Here is a 20,965-nt window from a genome sequence, read left to right as displayed (position 1 = left end):
AAACACTGTATTTCAGTTTGCCAGCAATACATAGGGTACCTCTCAGAGAGTTTGTTTCTCATTTCCATTTACAAGGAACATTTATGTCAGTACATAGTTTGAACAAAAGCCAAGAAGAAGCAAAACACTGAATAGATTTTACAAGAACATCATCAATCAAACTTCCAAGAGGAAGGGATTTGAAGCCAGACATCTGTCATAAAAGCAGCAGTGAAAAACAGAAACAGTAACCATAATAACCACATCCTGAAGAAAAGAATGGAGGAAGAATACCACCAACCTAACCACATTTCTTCATTTTCAAACTCGGAAACATTTCTAGAGTCCAGTTAACAACCAATATTACAGTTACTTAGCCTACAGCTACTGGAACCCTTAAAGAACGACTGTGGCCCTACCTCTTCTTGAACACAGTATGATATAGACAAGCTGAATTTGACTGACTGTTGGAAATTGTTTTTCAGGACAGGCTTAAGATGTCAATTGCACACGGATGCAAAAGGATAAAAAACATTCAACTAGAAAGGTACTCAGAGAACACAGACCTCAGCCATTGTCAAATGCCCTATCCCACAATGTTAACAAAAGTGAAAAAGTGAAGTATCCCCCAATTTTCATAATAACAAACAAACCGAACTGGAAACATAACCTCAATGGCAGAGGTAACAAGGCTGCATGGATCCACAGACAAAATGATTATTTTCAAAAGAAAATGGGTGTGCTTTCTGTCTCACAAACAGGATTAGAAAAATGTGACTGTAAAAAACGTTCCCAAGACATTTGTCATTATAAAACAAGGGGATTTCAGAGCACTGTATAAGAGTTGATGTTCTACAAGAGAGAGTAGAAAACAACAATAAAATGCTCTGTTTTTAAAAAATAAATATAAAAAGGATTGAGACCATGATACAAACTCATTGACAAACACCACAAGCCTATTCCTGCTCCTGTAGAGGACAATCCCTGCATCATCATTATAGTGTATACCGTGCCGAGTTTCATGCAAACTATGGTAGCCATTAGTTTACAAAATGATAAGAGGGGACAAACAGCAACCCTTAAGGCCAGGAAGGTTGCCACCTTTTAGATTAAACACTGTTTACTGTCACACACGTTTTTTATAATAAACCAAAGTGACTATTCTAATTAGATCAGTTATTACACAGACACAGGGTAAGAGCATGCTATGACTCTTTAACAGTAAGCTACTAGCTCCATCCTGATGCTGTGAAACACCTGCCAACTATTGATAGATAGATTTTCTTGATAGAAAAAAACTCAACATACTGTTCTTCTCTACATACAGATGAGCAGCATACATATTTTAACAGAACTAGGTAAATGATGACGCTAAAGTATTTCATCTTCTCCACAGATGACGCCTGGGGTGTAACATACCTTTAATAACCTATGATTTGTATGTGACCCAAGAATGACTTTGAACAGACAGAAATACAGTAAAGACATCATTCTCTATGCTTAAGCTGTACTGGGAAAACTAGTTGAACAAACTGCCATTTCTCTTCAGAAATTCTTTATTCGAAGCAAATATTAGTTTAACATAGTGCTTGATTCATGATTTGTAAACAAGCCTTGCAATGTTCATGATACTCCAATCACAACATTTTTTGTCATTATTAATGACTATTTATAACCCGCTCTATGTTTACCTCATGCTGGTTGGAAATGCATTTGGCAGGAGCTGGAAGATGGTCTACGTAACCAGAGCAAGTGTGGGCCCTCCGTCTCCTCCTCCTGTGTGCTTGGGAGCCACATATAATCTTGGCAAACGTCTCCTCACTCCCAGGTCTGTCATTACCCCTCAGAGTCCTTAGCATGTGCTCCACTGCTCCAAAGCTGACAGCCCTCCTTAACTGCCTCTGCAGCAGCCTCTTTACAACCAGACCATCCTTAGGTGAAGCGCCTCTGGGAGTTGATTTAATGCAGTGAAGCTTTCCTTCTACAGAGGACCTGCTTCTGTCATCGTCTGTGAAAAACCTTCCCGGCCTGTAAGCTAACCTTTTGATTGTTTGATTAGAGGGATCTCTGAGTACCAAAACTGGTACCTCACCAACATACACGCCTGTGCTGATGCTGTCCTGCCTGGATACATGTTTCTTCAGCACTGTTGTTTTATCCAGCCCTGCTTGGGATTCCTCTGGGTTCTCTACTGGGACACCTTTAGGTTCTGCACTACTGCAGTTGGCTTCAGCTGCAACAGCCTCCCCATGTCTAAGACTCCTGAGAGATCCAGCAGCTTGAAAATCCCCTGATTTCCTTTTCTTCCTCTGAAAATAGCGCCGCCCTTTGAGCTCCTTAGACTCAAGGCTCAGTGGAGCTTTCTTGGGGTCGACGTAGCATTCCTCTTTAGGGCCTCGAACGCAGCCGCAGATGTTTCCCATGGCTGACAGTCAAACAGCCTATTACCCATTGACAGGGCTGGGATCCAGACAGTGAGCTTTTTTTTTTAGGCAAAGTATCCGGTGAGCAGGGCTTGATCTTTAGAGACACTATCCCATTGACAGAAAGCCATTTTCACACTGTGCCACTCGCGCACAATAAACAGTGACAGCCGGTAGACATAATGCTCGCGTCAGTCAGAGCAAAGTTGACTTTCGTTGACTCATAGCTGGTCAGCCTCTCTCTCTCCCCCCCCCCTCTCTCTCTCTCTCTCTCTTGCTCTCCCTAGCTCTGTCCCTCGTTCTCTCCCTAGCTCTCTCCCTCGCTCTCTCCCTCAGTACATTTCTCTCTTGCCTGCGTGCTCTCTCCCGAGTCTCTCCTCTGACACTGGAAACTTTCTGACCTTTGAAACATTTCTCTGGCTTTGCTAATCCAGTACACACACCATAAATGCATACACAGACGTGGCCCATGTGCTCGTGGCTCTCAGCTGAGCAGGAATGGCAAAGACTTGTGGAAAGACCTGTTTTGTGCTGGCTTGTCTGCTTCCTCAACACATAAACATGTGGACATCACAGCCGCCGCCTGTGAGTCTTATATTTTTGTCTGTAATAGGAGATGGAGGGAGGACAAGGTTTACACTGCAAGTGGAAGCCAGCTGATGGCCACCCATTATGCTGTGAGAAATTCTGGATCAGCAAGTTTGGCTGCGTGACCCAGACAGAGTCCCAGCCGTTCAGAGAGGCTTTGAAAAACAGAACAGCGTAGGTCACCGAGAGAAACAAATCCGTGCTGGACAACAAAGTCCTTTCACTTTGTCTATTAATCAAGCTACGTACAATGGTGGAGCCAGAGGTGGGGCTTAGGTCCAATGGTTTAAACAAACACTACTATCTGAACAGATCACCACCAACGCAGTTCACAAAGGGGCAAATGATCTGACCAGGAAGTGATTCAACACATTAAAACAACATTACACCGCCTGTCCCACTGTGGAGGAATCTAACTAAATGTTTAACACAAGACAAAAATAAAGTAGTGTGTAAAAGAGTAAATATATGTCACCAGCGCTGCTCGACTAAAAATGAACACAAAACCGCTGTCAGCTTACAATATTTAAACAATGACGTTTCCCTGAAGGGCAAAGTCACCTGACAGCTAACACAGTTCAAACTACACATAATGATTGCTCACACTGCTACCTATGGCCACCTAATGTCAAACTATTACATACTGGTATAGGTGCAGCATCAGGTTACGTGTGTGTATATATATATTTTTGGTTAAATGGTTTATACCATTTATTATTTCTCATATTTAATAGGTTATTATTATTATTATTACATGTTACATGTTACTTGTTAGACGCTTTTATCCAAAGCGACTTACATACTCAATACTGTGGACAATCCCCACAGGAGCAATTTGGGGTGAAGTGTCTTAACCAGGGACACAACGACATGCTGACTGCAGTGGGGTTTGAACCTGTGCCCCCCTGATCCGAACACCAACGCACTAGTCCACTGCGCCACAGCCTCCCTAGGTTAAACTTATTTATTCATCTGTGCATTGTTCAAATTAGGGCTGTGCGATTATGGCAAAAATCATAATCACGATTATTTTGGTCAATAATTGATATCACGATTATTAAAAACGATTATCCATTTACTTTGAAAACATCCATTTATTGAAAAATAAAATTGGAACAGTATGTTTTTAACAGTTGATTACACTGAACTTTAAGTATAATTCAACTGAAAAACCAATAAAAAAAAATATTAAAAAAAATAATAATTACATTTTTTTTTTTTTTTTTATAAAAAATAATAATCGTTTTATTTCGATTACGTTGTTTTCGTAATCGTTGCAAGCCAAAATCGTAATCGAGATTAAAATACGATTAATTGCACAGCCCTAGTTCAAATACATGAGTCATGGAGCAGTAGACGTCACGAAGACAGTGAAAGTGAATCAGGGCAAAACAAACAAACAAGCACATGAATACCTGACAACAGTGCATTGTTGTGGTGGCACACTGTCACCAGGCTATACTAAAATAAACATCACACTCAACACAACGTCTCAGGTGAAAATACAGCATGGTCACCAGGGTGGGGACTAGCGGCAGCTTTTTTATGAGATTTAATTATCTGTACAAACATTATCAAACAAAGGATAGTTTATAAAACACCTTAACACTAGCTATTAGGTAAAGACACACCCTGTCAGTGCTCTCAGTTTACATAAGTCAATATAAAAAAACAGCCTGCAGCAAAAAGAAAAGCCTTAAGTATGTCCCTTGAAAGCTTGACATTTGAAAAACAGTTCATACTTGCTTATATAATAAAGCCGAGGGTGGATAATGTGACTGAAACGTTTTTTTCTGCCCTACAAAATCAAGAAGAAACAGGCCCATCACTGCTCAAGGGCTTGCGTGAGACGGACAGCAGGTGTTGGCATCTTCACCGACGCTACCTGTCAGCGAGTCCAGGCCAAATCATATTAACTGCTTTACCTCCATTAATTTTTGATTGAGGGCGTTAATCAATTAATACAAGAATGCATCCGTCTCAGTAGCATCTCGATAAAAGCTGTAAGTGTGAAACACTATTTCAATAATACTGTCCCTTAACCAACCACTGAGTCATGTAGCTTGAGCCAAAGATATTAATAATCCAATGTAAAACAGTCAGAGAGAAAAAGAGAAGGGTAGAGAGCATGAGTGAGAAGTAAGCATGACGTTTCTGCAAGTTATTGGATTTGATATAGACACCTGGATACTCATGGCATGCACACTTACTAACCCACTCCACTGCAGCAATAAAACGAAAATATTCCCAGAGAGAACATTTAAAAAAACATTCAGGGTCAGGGAGACACATAAAGCTCAGCCTGGGGCACACAACATTTTAAAACTGCATACCTTGGTTGCACTGACTGTGCACAAAGTTTAAAAAAAACATTAGACCAAGTACATTTTGAACATTAACTGATTACTCACAGTAAAACCCTTTTCTTTTGTTTAAATTGAACATACTTTACAAAATAAAGCTATGTTCAAGCCTTTTACCATTGTACTCAAACACAGATTTGTTGAAAAATCTGTGAAGGGTAATTTGCCATCTCTCAATACATCGTGTGAATACCAAAACCTTTCTTCCAACAGGACCTACTGTATGCGAAGTTAACTTGTCAAGTTACCACAGAGGATGAATCAAACCAGGTTAACACTCACATCATATATTACACTATAATCTTCAATGAGTAACACAGCGATTACAACAGTTTTGACACCTTGTGGTCAAAAGTAGAATAATTTTTTAAGCATAAATCTGGTGTGCATTTGTCACGCTATTATGCAACTCAATCCCACAGCATGCCAGAGTTTCTGTTGCACTGATCATTAATCTCTACAAAGACCAAGGTAACCCTTTGGAAAAATAAAGGTTATGGATACATTTGTAAAGATACAGAAAATTATAAATTAATATACCTTATCAGTGTTAATGTATCACTTGCATATCCAGTATCCGAGTGATGAATATGAATTACCGGGCCGATAAAATAATTATAATAATAATAATTACCACAACATAAAATGACAACACTGACCTGAAAGTGCAGAATTATGGTCCAGATCAATCCCAGGGTCAGTTTCGGGTTGCCATCTGTGATGTCATCATTCCTGATATTTACAAGTTTGACCTAATGATAGGAAACACATGATTAGCATATTATATATAAACAATTTCTCCAAGTTTTTACATGTAAATGTATTTGGTACCAAGTAAAATATTTCAGTGTAGCTCTGTTTTCTATTTTGCCTGTCACCACAAGGTGGCACAATAGTCATTATATTATGTCAGGGAAACACTGTTACTGTAATCATGTGGGTATGAGGTGACAGAGAGAATGAATGATTGCTAATAATGAAATGCTATAAATCTGCTAGGACGTTTTCATCTTCCACGTATAGAAGTACAAAATAATCTATATTTAATCATTTCAATAAATGAAACATGGTCCAGAAAGCAGTGATGTCTAATCACATTCTTGTTTTAATTGAGCAGTTAATGTATTCCTCCAGTTCCAGCCTGATTATCTGCAATAATGTTGTAATCAATTGGCTGCAGGGGGAGATTTTAGGGAGTTTACACAGTGAGAGTGTTTAACATTTAATGACAGCAGATGATGCATTGAAGTGTCTGATATGTGTTGTCCCTAAAACAATAGAACAAGTCATTTGTGACCATCTATGATTCCTTTGTCTCAGGCCTTACGTCACATCTGGCTACCGCTCAGCCAGCCTGTGTGTTCTTCGTCACATCCTGAGAGGTTGGGGGAGGGGAGGGCAATCAAAGCTCTGTGAAAAACCCCACTGATGGGATTTGTAGTCAGTGCTCCTTGCATGCTGCCATAACTATATCTGGGAAGTGATTTTCTATTTTTATCAAGAAAAGACTGAAAATGCCACGAGTCAATCAGTGTGTGATGTAGGAGAATGGGCTTCTTTGGATAATCACTCCTGAATGGGGATGTCCCACACACTAGGGCATTTTTGTATGAGCCCAGATTTGTACACATACTGTGTCCCAGCTCAATTACATGTGTTGCTTTGCTTGCAATTCCCTGCCTCAGTGGTTACAAGTGAACAGACTTCTAGTAATATGATTCAACTCCCAGGATACACTGTAGCTGCCACAATAAGTGATACGATTATGTGGGCTATTCAGCTGCAACCTTTTAGATCATTCACTTCCTGTATCAAATGTTCTAATTTTTTTATGTGGACATTGGTTGGAAACTGCTCTTAATCCATGAAGGGACAGGAAGGTAGAAACATGAATTTGTTTTTAGCTATGGCGTATGATGGAAGAGATTCCGAATGCAGTATCTTAAACAGGGACAGTTCATCGCAAAATAAATACAATATATATAGCTCACCTCAAACCTGTAGTGCTTTTCGTCAATAAATATTGATATGATCTGAGCTGTGAAGTGTTGGAAATATCCGATGGAACTACATGACGCTTGCTTGTGTTGCTCAAAGCCCAAAACAATTTAACAGCAATGTGTCTTTCCAGAAATCATTATCCTCTCGTCCATTATTAGATTCACACTGTAGTAGTTATACGATTACAAGCAAATAATTACTCAGGAAACTGTTTAAATTCTGTGGATAATCTGAGCAACCTGGTCACGATATATTGGAAAGAGACATAAATGTTGTCCATAAGATAATTGGGTGGCTGTAAAACAACAGCCTACAATTTGCACAGGTCATGTAAATGTTTTCCAATGAAAAGTGTGAGAGATCAAGAGTTGAGAATGTACTTGGTTTGATCCTTACCTGCCGCCTCTTTAAATAATCCAGTGCTATTTGTACATTCTGGAGTCTGTGGAAGCGCATCCTCCCTCTCTCCCGAGGCTGTGGACATAAAGAGGGAAGAAGAGCCATGATGATCAGGTTCTTCTCAAAATCAGAGGACAAATGAAATAAGTGATTAGTAACATCATGGTGAACACAGGACATGCTTCCAGTTTCTTACCCGCTGCTCTGGTGAGGCACTACAAAACTCTACCTGCAACAAGAGTAGCCATTTCTGCAGGCTCACTCAAAATCTGAGCGTATACAGAACATTTTCCACCATTTGCATCTCTAGAAATGGGCTCTTAATGTGCAATAACAAACCAAGTCATCCTGCTGGTTAACACACCCAAACAGCTTAAGTGTACATGACACACAGAAATACATCTGGTGTGCTGTGCCATATCTATTTTAAATATAATAGTGCTGCATTGTTCGAGCAAATATCCAATGTCTTTTGGCAAATGGACAGTGAGGGGCCACAGCATGATGTAATGAAATGGAAAATGCGTTGAAGCCAGGATGCAGCAGCAGCAAAAGACGTTTGCTGCATTCAGCCATATTTCTAAGATGATAATGGCTGAGAGAAGAACTCGGCTCATCTAAATAGCAAAGCAACAATATTTAATAAACCTATTTCCCAAAGCCGTCATTCCGTAGAACTCATACACTTACAAAGAGCTCTTATGGCTTTGAAGTACCTAAAAGCAGCAGATGAAAAATGTCCTGACGGTTTACAGCGCTTTGATTGTATGATGGGCAAAGCTAGCGGGATTGATATAAAGACCCAGGCTTTAAAAGGCAATTTCCTTTATTGCATCTTCTTCATGCTTTTGCAAAGTCAGCTTGCCAATTGTGTTGTTGATGCATGCTCAAAAAGACAATTTGAGCCTGAAGAGGCCTGGGCCTTTAGATCAGGTGCACATTTCCCTGCATCATCAGTTTCATCTGGTCATGTGAACAAGGATTCAGACATTATTTCATGATCAGAAAAGAAGGCATTATGTAATAGCAATCACAGATTTTGTTTGATTGTGAAAAGGGAAACACTACTCTCTAAGCATATAGAAGAACTACATAAAGACAATTCATTCAGTGGGGTTGTTTCTTCGGTCCTGTTAACTGGCCACACAGCAAAACTCTGCATTAGTTGGTTAAAAAGGGGGTTTGAGGGACAAGCCACACGTACCCCCTTATCATCATCACCATCCACCGTGTCTCCATGCTGCTCAACCGCACATGCTTCTGTCCCACTCACCAACCGCAAAGTCTTCAGAAAATCACGCTCCCTTGGCTTATCACCGAAAAGGCAACAGATGGGGGAAGAAAGGAAGACATGGACACACAAAGCGGCCAAATCAAAAGGAAGTTAAGACAATGGACAGAAAACCAATGAGAGAGTGGAGAACAGAAGAGAGGGAAAGTAGAAGGGAAACAGGATGTAAACAGAAAATAGATAGCTTATAGAGGATGAAAGTTAGTCACACTGAGGAAGGGAGTAACTGCTGGGGCTTTTTCCACAGGAATACATGCAATATAAATACAGTAAGGGACATCACAGCTTGCTAACATCATGGAGCTAAGGACTGCACAAAGACTATAAACATACTTTAGTAAAAGATGAAACAATGACATGTTAACATAAAAATGAAATAATACAAATAGCTGCTGGGTGTAAAAAGTACTGAAGCTACATGCAGTTTGCAGCTGTGTACTCTAAACTGTATGTAAGGGACTCTTATACATACTTAAATATAGAGAATTTAGGATTTATCCTGAACCAAGTTAAAAAGCCCCAATAATGCAATAACAAGACCAAGAAGCAGAGACTTAATATCATAGTTTACAGTTTTTGTTTTTTGTTTAAAATAACATGTGATGAATTTGAGTTTTTGTTCTACATTGCTACAAATAAAATAAGATAATTCTATGTGGATGAGAACAATTTCTAATATCCTTATTTCTACATTTTGCTTGTATAAAACATGGAATGAAACCTTGTGGAAAACAATCACCATCCATTTTTTTTTTATTCCAAGTCATGTTTACAGAGCTATCGTAACAGCAATCAATCCAGCCCTATTTTAATCCCCATGACAGCCCAGCTTCCTGCACTCAAAATAAACACTGCTCATGATTGTGATATAACGATACACGTTTATAGAAACAATCCATATCTTCATGTTTGGTCTGCGTCAGGGGCGGTAATGTATGTTCTCTATGCGTCAAATAGAGCATTCTCAATAAGACGTGACAAGAACTTATATATGAACCAGCAATGTATGTATGTCTCCTGAGGGTCACATTTCAAAGACTTCAGGACACAGTCAATATCAGAAAAGATATGCATGAATTCTAAATACAAAAGTTTGAATAACTGCTCCTGTAATTGTGGTATTTAAATAGATGTATTTAATAGAGAAAGGAAGGTCTGTAGCAATCATTATGTCTTGTACAAACTGTTCAATCTTTGCTGTTTCTACATTCTACATTCCTTGCATCATTGCTAGGAGTTTACTACTTACTCTAATAAGGATGACAAGGAATTATTTGGGGCTGTGCTTTTAGATTTTACTGCAGCTTTTGAAGTATTATATCATAGTTTATATATTGCTTAAATGTTATGGTTAGCTCCTGTTTAGGGTATTGGGATCCAAGTAAAAGCAAAGGTAGCCTTAAGCAGTTAGTGCGTTAAATAGGCTAGTTAGCAAGTTAAACTTTGTTAATGACTGATTATCAGTGGCCAAGAACTTGCGCGAACCTCAAGTGGGCAACAAGAGAGCTACTTTTCCTTTTCACAAGCTTTTTCTTGCTTTTATTTTGTCGACTGAAAAACAACAACCATTCTTTTGTAATCTACGTATTTAATATCCCCACAAGTATGTCGCTCCTTGACCACCACTACTACTGTGACACAAAGCACCTCATCTTTTGGTGCTTCCAAGAAAAAACATCCTTTATTTATATTACTTCCATCTAGTAGCACAACATAACTGAACACAATGAGGATTGCATCAGTCAGTTTCACAGATATCCCAGAAAGGATTTTCCGTGGGTTTGGGTGGACGCAGCACCGCATATCTGATTACAGACCATCAAATCCCAGGATTTCCTTCCTACCATCAGTTATGTAAGTAAGAGAGAGGAAGGTCAAGTGCATCAGTCATGCAAAGGTGTGATAAGTTGCTCAACAGGAGCACGATAAATGATGGTGTCGAATGACAGTTTGAAAGTGTTGTGATTCGTAAGACTGGCCATAATGAAAATTCCTCTAAGAACTAAATAGGATCAGCAAACATCATCTGTAATCCAGCCGTGTAAATAAAAACAACAGGGAAACATTAACTCACCAATGTGTCTCCAGACAAAACCTCCAGGAGCGAGATCAGGTTATGTCCATCTCGTAAGTCTTCATAGAGGTCATTTATATGCTTTCGTACCTACAGACATGAGGGAGAATGCAACATGTGAGCAATAATCATATATCAAATTAATACTTTTTTTTTGGAAATGTCTAACTTCAGTTATTGAACCATTGGAGGATTATATTAGGGACAAATACAGACTTGCACATTATTACACTTTAGGTTGATATAACTAAACCATTGCCTTTGTTGTGTTTCTTCTTATGTCATTCAACTTGGTGTCAGCTTAAGTTCAGAAGAAAACAGTTTACCCATTTAACAACAAACTTAATTTATTTTTTATTTCCTCACAGTTCCCTCTAAATGGAAATGAGTGTAGCATAAAACACACAGGATATCACCGTGAAGCCTTATCTAAGCACTTGAGCGGGACACCTAACCACTCAAGTCCCAGGCTTTCTCCTTCGAGCCGTCCCATCTCTCCTTCCTGTCCTAAATACCGCGCCTCTGAAATCACCCCACTACCCGCTGCCCGTTGACCTGCTTTCACACAGGGCTTTCAACACTGTAATCCCAGATAGCGACCATAGCTGTGGAACCAAAATAGACTTACACCCTAATGTTATTGGGTCAACAAAGCAGATGCCAAACTGTTACTCAGCACCTCTGATTTCTCAAAGAATGAAAAAGATTTAAAAATAAGCTAAAGAAGTCTGAAAATCTGTCCCTGAGTCATGAAATAAAGAAAAAGTATGTTTGACAAGTTGAACAACAAGAGTATAGCACACATTGTTTTTATATGATGTTTTTCTTTGCACTTTTATTGCATGTGTCGTGTTTTATTGCAGTACTAAAGACATCAAATATGATTTCCTTATTTCTTCGTAACGTCACAAATATTACATAATGTGCCTTATCAAAACAGTGTGAGCTGTAGCAGGTATGTCCTTAAGGCAGATCTGCAAGCTTCCTTATAATGATTTTTTGATTGGAGATAATAAATGTATTCCTGTTTGACAAAACTCAGCGCCAAAGATCATAAAACATGTCATCAGCACTGATCCACAGGAAGCCCCACTCCCATTAAGTAAGGATTGACTCTTAAACTGACCCTCAAGGACAGGTTTATGACCAACAGCACACTTTGAAGATGAAGATCAAAGAACACAAAAATCCCCTCAGGAGCAAAACAATAAATAATGTAATAGTACAAGTATGTTAACAGCATGGCCCTATTTACATTTCTTAAGAATAAATGTAAGGGTGAAGCTGCTCTACAGCTGTGTTCCCAGTTAATGGACTAGACCAGAGGTTTTGTCTCACCCTGTATATTCTGATGTTTAGCAGTTGTAAAAATAAGCATGTTCCACAACTTAGCTTAGCGGGCTAGCATGCTAACATGGCTAAACAGAGCTAAACACAAACTACAGCTTAGATGAATCTGTTGGGAATGTGTAAAACAGTCAACAGATAAGCAAAGTTATTAAAAGGCCATCCTGGCCAGACCTGCTGATGTTTTCCAGCTAAATCTACTGTCACATTGCAATGCCGCACTTTCCAGAAAAGTCTACTGCTTACTCATCTTTTGCACAAACTAAACTACCATTGTTTCAAATGTTGTCACTGGATTAAATTAATACATTTTTGAAAATAAAAAAATAAACTGTTTCCCTGGAAGATATATCCAATTTACAGGACTCATGGAATCTTATACATGAAGCGATGCACTGTCATGTCTTCTATTCACTTTTATCATTCATTCATTCATTTTTATAAATCAAAGAATGCATGAATGAATTACTGAAATCCCCCTAAAGTATATATCACTTACCTGCATGTTCATGCCTTATAAAACAGAAATGATTGTGGTTTTTAGTGACAGAAGCAGTGATTAATGCACCACTGTTACATAAAGTATAACATTATACATCACTCCTGGGTAGTGATTCATTTTTATAAAGGCGTCTTGGATGAGACTTGCCAGTGCTTGTCTGTCTGATAAAGTGTTTATCAAATTCCTGACAACCTGTTGCTGCAGCAGAGCTACGGCACTTGTCATGTTAAATGACTTTAAAAGCAGCTTTAATAACATCTGAGGAGGAATGTTAGCATGTTGGGACCCAACACAAAAGGCAGTAATTATTATTACTGCCAATTCTTCTCTAATGGATTGTTTATGTTAGTGGACAATGGTTAGCTGATTGTCAGGGTGGAACATTTTGGAATTTTAACTATTATTTACGTTTCACCCTTTGGTTTGATAAATAGTTTCCATAGGAGCATGAATGAAATCAGTTTTCATGTAAAAAGATTCTAAATTTGACACGGTAACAGAAAAGATGCAACTATCACACTTGAGTTCTTACCTTCAGGAGATGCTGGTTTATCCATTTGGTAAATGTCTTTTTCTGCACTCTGTCTCTTTCATCTGAGGAACAGAGAAAAAAAAAAAACCGTGTGAGTTTTTTAACATTGTAAAGCAATCACCCCGGAGGTTGTTAGGCAACATAAATCCTGTTAGACAAGCCTAATTTGGCTCTGTACACGCCTGCTATATAACCTTTTATGTTTAGTAGTCACCAAGAACGGAGAAAAATAGGGAAACAGCCATTATTTTCTGATGGGTTGAAAATTCCATCACTTGAATTTTGAAGAATAAAGCTGTTCACTTTTGCTTCCTAATGCACAGACAATGTGTTATTTTGGAAAAAATGTTTCCAGTGAAAGTGATGTAAAAAAGTAAAAAGTGAAACCACTAGTCCATAAAAAGAAGGATGTAATTTCCCATAGGCTGAAATGACATCACTCTCTCCTGCATGCTCTCAATGACCACAGTATTTTTTTGTTTCCCATTACCATGGTAACCAGACTTCCTGTAGCCAGAGACATAATGTGTAACCAGTGGATGCAGAAAATCAAAGTAAATTGGTTGTATTCATCTTCCCAACTCAATACTTGTTTTAGTAATAGTAGTATAATAAAGAAAAAGTATCAAGTTTTCTCTTCAACATTATGAACAACTTGTGTTTCTCATTGCTGTTTTCTCTCTTGGCCTCAATCCAGTGTCAGAGCAGCAGAGCAGGATTCAGGCCAGCCACCACAGTTGTGACTCATGCCACTGCTTCCACGTCTCCCAGTCCGCCTGACAAAACATCCTCCTCAGTAAACATCAAAAGAAACAACCATGTGTAATCAATAACATTAACAATGATCTGCCAGCTAGTTCACATTTCCCCCACTGCTGATGTCAACAGCGCTGTGGAAGGTCAGTATGTCCCTGAGCTTTGACCACAGGACTAACAACGCAGATAACCTCCTCCCTTTAATAACCCTCGGTTACAAAAGAGGTTTTGCTCCAGGAAATCTTAATGAGCAAGCACAGACATGACTAACCTCACAAGGAAATGACAGGAAGAAGCAGTAAGATAAATACTGACCCATGCAGCACATGAGCGTTACCAGGTGAGCTCTATGCTCCCTCTCGGCCTGAAACAGGTACTTCATCCTCTGTTCTAGCTCCTGCGGGCTGTGGAGAGGATCTTGAATCGGGCACACCGATGCCATGTGGATAAGCGACTGAGGAAAGCGTAATTCTCTCCCTCTTCTTGCCTGCCTGCCTACCAGCCTCTAGGGCAGCCGTGACTCCCTTTCTCACCAAGCGTCGAGAACGAGTTCTGTCAGGTTTTCCATGGCTACTCACTATTTTCAGTTTCCACACGGATAAGTGTTTATCTAGCGGCAGCACTCGAAACCACAGGCAGAAATCAGTGCTTATTATTCAAAAAAGGAAAAAGAAGAAAAGTTCCTTGAAAACATGGTTCCAACGGTAGGATACAGACAGCGTATTCAAGCTGCAGTTTAAGAGTGATGTACTATCATTTCTGATGACAGCATGCATGCATCACTTGATTAATGTGGTTATCTTACTCAAATATATTGAGCAATATAAACATGTCAAACTAAAAGATAATCATCTTTCTTTTGTGCAGCAGCTGCCAAGACTCACCACAATGTTTGCATCAGCAGAAACAACTGAGCACACACATCCTGGAAAATAACCATCAACACCCTTCTTGATACAACAGGAAAAGTAGCAATAGGTAAAAGCAATCTCTCCATGGAAGTAAAGAGTTTTAAGTTAGATTCCTTATTTTATTATCATACTAGTTACAACAAATGAAATGGCTCCCATCCTTAGATGCAGGACTGTGGACATCTCAAACACCACAAATATCCTCATGCAAGTGTGCCCCTCTGTCATAAAAAAGCATAAAAATCACATACTGTAGGCTTTTGAATTATCATAAAGCTTAAAAAAGGCATTGGCACTATAACAGAGGTAGCTTAGGAGCCCTGTGACTGTACCCTCTGTAGATTCTTACATTTAGTTCATCTAAAAATAGTGCATGTCTAAAAGCTGCTGAGAATCAGTAAGTGGGTTGGTCTGTCAATTATTTGTTACACATTTAGATCAAGACGTCACATGAAGCCAAACGTCAAAGAAAACAATGAAGACATCAGCCGATCACATCAGAGTCCAACAAAAACAACATGTATTAAAAGGGATAAGCAGATACATTAAAAGTAGTCTCTCAGTGCTGCTGTGTCATTGCTGATGTGTCTGTCCCTGTGACTCAACAGCTGATTTACAGAGGACTAAAGCAGTGCTGCCAGCAGTGGGACATTCATTTGGTTTGTAAAGTCCATATATAAGCTCTTTGCTGCATAATGTATAAACCTCTCCTGAGAAACTCATTAATATAGATTGGCTGAGATTTCCAGGAAACTGTCCAGCTGAAAGAGTGCATCATCCACCCGGTAGCAGACATGGTCACCACCGGTTACTGCACATATAACGGTCCACCTAATGGTCCGAGAACTAGGGAGCAGGTGTAAATATATGATGAGACTATTTTTGTAACTGTGCTTTCCCTTCAAAACATGAGGGTGTTTAAAAGTATGGTGCCCTCTTGAGGATCATATGAAAATAAAAAAATGAACTTGAACTCTGGTTTGATATTTCTCTAAAATACCTAAAACTTAAAAACAAAAGGCTAAATTATAATATAAAAACTATTGGAAAGATGAGGAAAATAAATCATTATACTCATTAGACGTTGTTCAACTCTGTGAACCTAATTATTCTCAATTCCACTTATCCGATCAAATACATTTTGTGATTACAGTATAGTATTTGGACCCATTTTATCTTATTTCACATACACATATTAGATTTTTTTTAGCCATGTAAACTTGCCACAGTATTTTCCACATACCTGCACTACACTGAGTTTTGTACTCAGTTAAAATATTCAGCACGTACAATAAACAACATCCCAGCGAAAGTCATTCTGACAATTCTGTCGACCAAAAAAGAACCGCTAATTCAAGAAGATGTGAATAAATAAAAAAGATCAGTGTCACTTCACACAAGTATGAAACTTGAGTTCCAATTTCAAATATTTCAGGTTTGATTTGAAAAGTTATTTATAAGGTTTATATAAAGTTTCCGCACAAGCCTGAAGCAAAGATATCACTAAACAGCAACTGCCGAGGTGTAAATTAAACACTGACTGAACAACTTTGTTGGCTTCGGCATGATTTCTAATAATAACATGGAAACATCATCTTACAGTCTTGATGACAGTTTATGTATGATATGCTTATACGGTGAAAAGCGTCCAATATGCGGCAAATGACTAGAACTAGGGCAATGTGATTCAACTGACAACCCTTCATGATAATGCTTAAGGTATTAAATAATAAAACACAAATGTTCTTATGATGTGTTAATAATATTCTTACTTTAAATTCAGATTCATGTCCACCACAGGTTTGGGTAGAGTTTTGAAATGTGTTAACAAACAGCTTATGACCTTTGATTCAAATGGGTTGATGTTTGAAGGATCACAAGAGCCTGAATAGCCACCTGTCTCTCATATTACATTTGAACTCATTGACATTTAAAACATGTGTGAATTAAATTAATGTTGTCATTAAAGCTTCCTTAAGATGTGAAACTTAACACCATAATAGGAAGTTAAACCAAAAGTAAAGATTGTTATTTAATTTAATTTAATACAATTATTTGGGTAGTATGAACATATGAGCAAATCCGTCTTGTAACAATGCAGCAAACAATGGAAATCATGACAAACAGCCAGTTTTGTATAAAAGTAAATATTTTGTTGCCTGTGTGAACCCTGCCTACTGTCTGGACCCGGTGCTAGCTTAAAGTCCACCACAGCATTGGAATAGACAGGCAGCAAAGCGCTCCTGAGACACTTATTTGTAGACCTCAGCAGAGCACATGTGCATGGCTATAAATAGCTACAACCCTAAACCACGCTGCCCCTGAAACTACAGCCAACATAATCTGTGCCATTTAGGAGACTCCTTTAATTTCCTAACATACAACCAATATGAATGATCAAGTATATGGTTGTGTTGAATTTTGACGTCATTTCTTAAGCATCAGGGAAAAAGGGTTTAAGTCTATTTTCGAGTCTTTTTGGTTTGTGATATATCCATCTCAAAAGTAACGTTTATTAGATATTAAGATACATTTGGATAGAAGCTGATGCTGGTTGTCGTTTGCATGAATGTTAGGTTGGGGCAGCAATGCCTCAGACGGTAGTTTTATACATCTTTTGAGGGGTAGGCTTTTTCCCCTTTATTACTACAGCTGAAGACAGACAGGAAATAGGGAGAGAGAGGGGATGACATGGAGCTAAGGGGGCCAGTTTCAAACCCAGGTTGCCATGGTAAGGACGGAAATGTCTCCCAATTGGCAAGTCAGCGCCTCTATTGGGCTATGAACATGATACGAATAGATGAATACGAAATTGTGGAGCATTTTTCCCGCTAAGATGGACATTTTCAACAACAACACACGACCAGAATTTAGCAAATGCAAACAGCAGCAGAACAACAGCAGCAAAAAAAAATGTTGTTTTCAAGAGAAGGCCTGCATGAGTAAAAGGGGCCGGTGACACCCTTTGGCATATTGTTATGGCCTAAAATATCCTCACATTCTGAGTATAGCAGAGTCAAAAGGTCTTAGCAATTAAAATCCATCCTGTGTAATCCTCTTGACCTTGTGTGGGAGGAAAATCAAAACAGACACAAAGAATAAACCCAAAAGCCACTCGACCTTCCTGCCTATGACAAGGACTCGCTAAACATTCTTGCTAAACAGCTTGCATTTCACATCTCTTATGTCACAACCGGCTCAGAAAGCATGGGCTTGTGTACCTTAGCTTAGCTTTGTTTTGAGTACAAGGCTGTGTGTTGCATAGCAATGGCAGAGATTTTGAAATGTAAGTCTGCCTATCAATGCACACAATGACAGGCTTGATTCAGCAAAACTATAATTGAAGTGATTATTTTGCACAACAGTATAAAGTCTAGTTCTGCTTACAAACAGGGAATATTCAAGCATCTAAAATGAAAAATGTTTGCCGCAGCCTAAAGCTTACTCAAGACCCACAATGTTTCATCAGGATGAATAACATATAAGAACAATTGTTTTCACTCTAAGTTGTGATGTGTCGAAAGCCTTTTTTTTTTAAATTAAAAACACAACTATTTGTAAGTAACTGTTTTTAAAAGGACTAAAAGGTCATTTCAGCAGCTCTGAGGTTTGAGAGCTAAATGCTAACATCTGCATGCTAACATGCTCACACTGACAATATAAGGGATAAAAAAGCCAGTAGATGGATGAAACGGTCTGGTGCAACTGTAAGCTACCTAAACTGTCATTATTTAACCGTTTATCCTTGTCAGGTGAAGCATTAAGGGGTTAGTAAAAACCTAAACAGAAGTCCGCTGAAATGATGACTGAGCTAAATATTGCTAGCTTCCCCCATTGCATTTTAATAGACATGTTGTGAAAATTGTATCCGGATAGGATGTAAACAACAATAATTGGGGGGAGATAATTAGAGGTGCATTGTTGTCATTCTCCGCAACAGACAATACTGCAGACAGTCTTCTCGGGGGGGCAGGGCAGCTTCTGAAATATGTGACTGTAACAGCTCTGAAACTGAAACAGGTTGCCAAGCCTTCGAAGCAGCTCTTCAAGTCACTGTTTTGTCTCCAGAATAAAGACAAAACAAAGAATAAACCAAGAAGGGTACAATGTCTGAGAATCTGTGCAGAGACTATAATTGTCTTTTCTACAACCTGAAGCAGGTAGCATTTACGCTGAAGAGACGCGTACAAGCCAAGATTTTCTTAATTTTGGGCTCAATACGACTTGTTCTTGTTGCTAAAATGTCATACTCAATTTCTCCACTTTTAGTCAAATTACCTTTGAGGAAAGAAAATGGAGGATGAAGGTGAAGCTAGCAAAGATCCATTACCAAAGAGGCACTCAGCCAATAGGAGGAAGCATTATAGGCAGCTAATGGGAAATGCACACACATGCACACACACACACACACACAGTTGTTCACACTCCAATACTTGCCTGCATGTGCAACAGCTGCAACTGCCACATTTGAGTGAGTATTTGTGCATGTGAGAATATTGTGTTTTCCTTCCCAGACTCTCACTTAAATTATGTAGGTGCCACATCAAGATATACAAGTAAAATATTTGTGCTACACTAACACAACAATTATTTGTACAGCACTCTGGCTCGACCAAAAATCGTTTATAAATGTGCTATATAAATAAAACTTGATTTGATTTGAAAAAATAAAACACTAATTAAGAAATTGAACACTGCTAAAACATAAGACCTCCAAATGTTTCACAAATACCTAGTTTAATAAAATCGGATTGTGGAAATTCCAATGCCAACCTCAGTTGTGTTGAAAAAGTTTAGATTAGTTCCACTCTCCAAAGCTTTTCTTATGAGGAAAATCGGGCTTAGATTACGTCCATAGTATATGATTCACACTATTTTCAGTCTTCAAACCCATTTTATCCATGGTCTGTATTTTATCTTTCTTTTTACAAATAAAAAAAATGATATCAGACAATTCATGAAATCCTAGCATTGGTTTAAAATGGTAGATAATAAAGACACAAACAGATGGAACTACTCATTTCCTGGCTACCTATGAGACAGTGGAGAAATCTGTTTCCTGCTGCTAAAATGGGAATGCTTCCCAGCATCTGCTGCATTCAGGAGAGAAGGGTGGTGCAGCTGGAGTGAGAGCAGAGAGGCTACAGAGCATGAGTCAGGGGTGGGACGCAGACGCACAGAGATGATCTCATGTAAGAAGAGCTGAACAGAGCTGTGGAATGAGGTTCAGTAATGCTGGTCTTTCCATCACCATGACAGCATATAAATAAAACATTTAGTTATACAACAGTGAGCAGGCATTTCAATCGTATAATGCAACCGCAAGGCAATGCATTAAAGCTATAGATAACAATACGTAAAAAGAAAGAAATAATTCCAGAAGGGCATTGCATACAAATCTCGAAATGATAAAGGTAAGACGAATATATGATTAATGATCAAATAAAAAAGGCATATTTCTGTAGCTGAAGACTGATGGAGCAGTGGGTAAAAAGCTTTCTGAGAGCTCTGTAGATTGGATTACACCGCCCATTTTAAATGAAGTCTATTGATTAGATCAATGAAGGGGCTCGGCCCATGACAACAATATTGTATTTTAGCATAAGTAGATACGTATATTGTACTTTGTATTCACTGAAGAGGGTTTTTAACATTTGGTTTTCAGATAGAATCTTGTCAAAGTGACAGACAATAACACCAAAACAACCAGATACATTTCAGATATAAACTGGCACACAGTTCTGAGATAATATCTACTGTGGGTGAATCCTGTCAAATTAAACCACAAGCAGTTGCCAG

The 20,965-nt window shown here is 38.7% G+C and overlaps 1 protein-coding gene across 6 annotated transcripts in view; it reads right to left on the bottom strand.

The window, feature by feature from the left end:
- The window catches only part of dst (dystonin), a 103,827-nt gene that overhangs the window by 71,358 nt on the left and 11,504 nt on the right, over positions 1-20,965 (bottom strand). For 4 of the 6 annotated variants that reach the window (XM_034151830.1, XM_034151831.1, XM_034151833.1 and 1 more), the window contains 4 exons: positions 13,500-13,561; positions 11,119-11,208; positions 7,751-7,828; positions 6,013-6,105 (listed from right to left, as the gene is read on the bottom strand). In XM_034151830.1, the coding sequence (XP_034007721.1) occupies positions 6,013-6,105; positions 7,751-7,828; positions 11,119-11,208; positions 13,500-13,561 (323 nt within the window). Of the gene's footprint in view, positions 1-1,670; positions 2,650-6,012; positions 6,106-7,750; positions 7,829-11,118; positions 11,209-13,499; positions 13,562-14,570; positions 14,760-20,965 lie in introns of those variants that run through there. The other 2 variants (XM_034151832.1, XM_034151834.1) reach the window with 2 other exon arrangements.

Source organism: Trematomus bernacchii, unplaced genomic scaffold (genome assembly GCF_902827165.1).
Source record: "Trematomus bernacchii unplaced genomic scaffold, fTreBer1.1, whole genome shotgun sequence".
Taxonomy (NCBI): domain Eukaryota; kingdom Metazoa; phylum Chordata; class Actinopteri; order Perciformes; family Nototheniidae; genus Trematomus; species Trematomus bernacchii.
The sequence above is the reverse complement of the archived record's forward strand: the minus strand, read 5'-3'. Positions and strand labels throughout refer to the sequence as shown.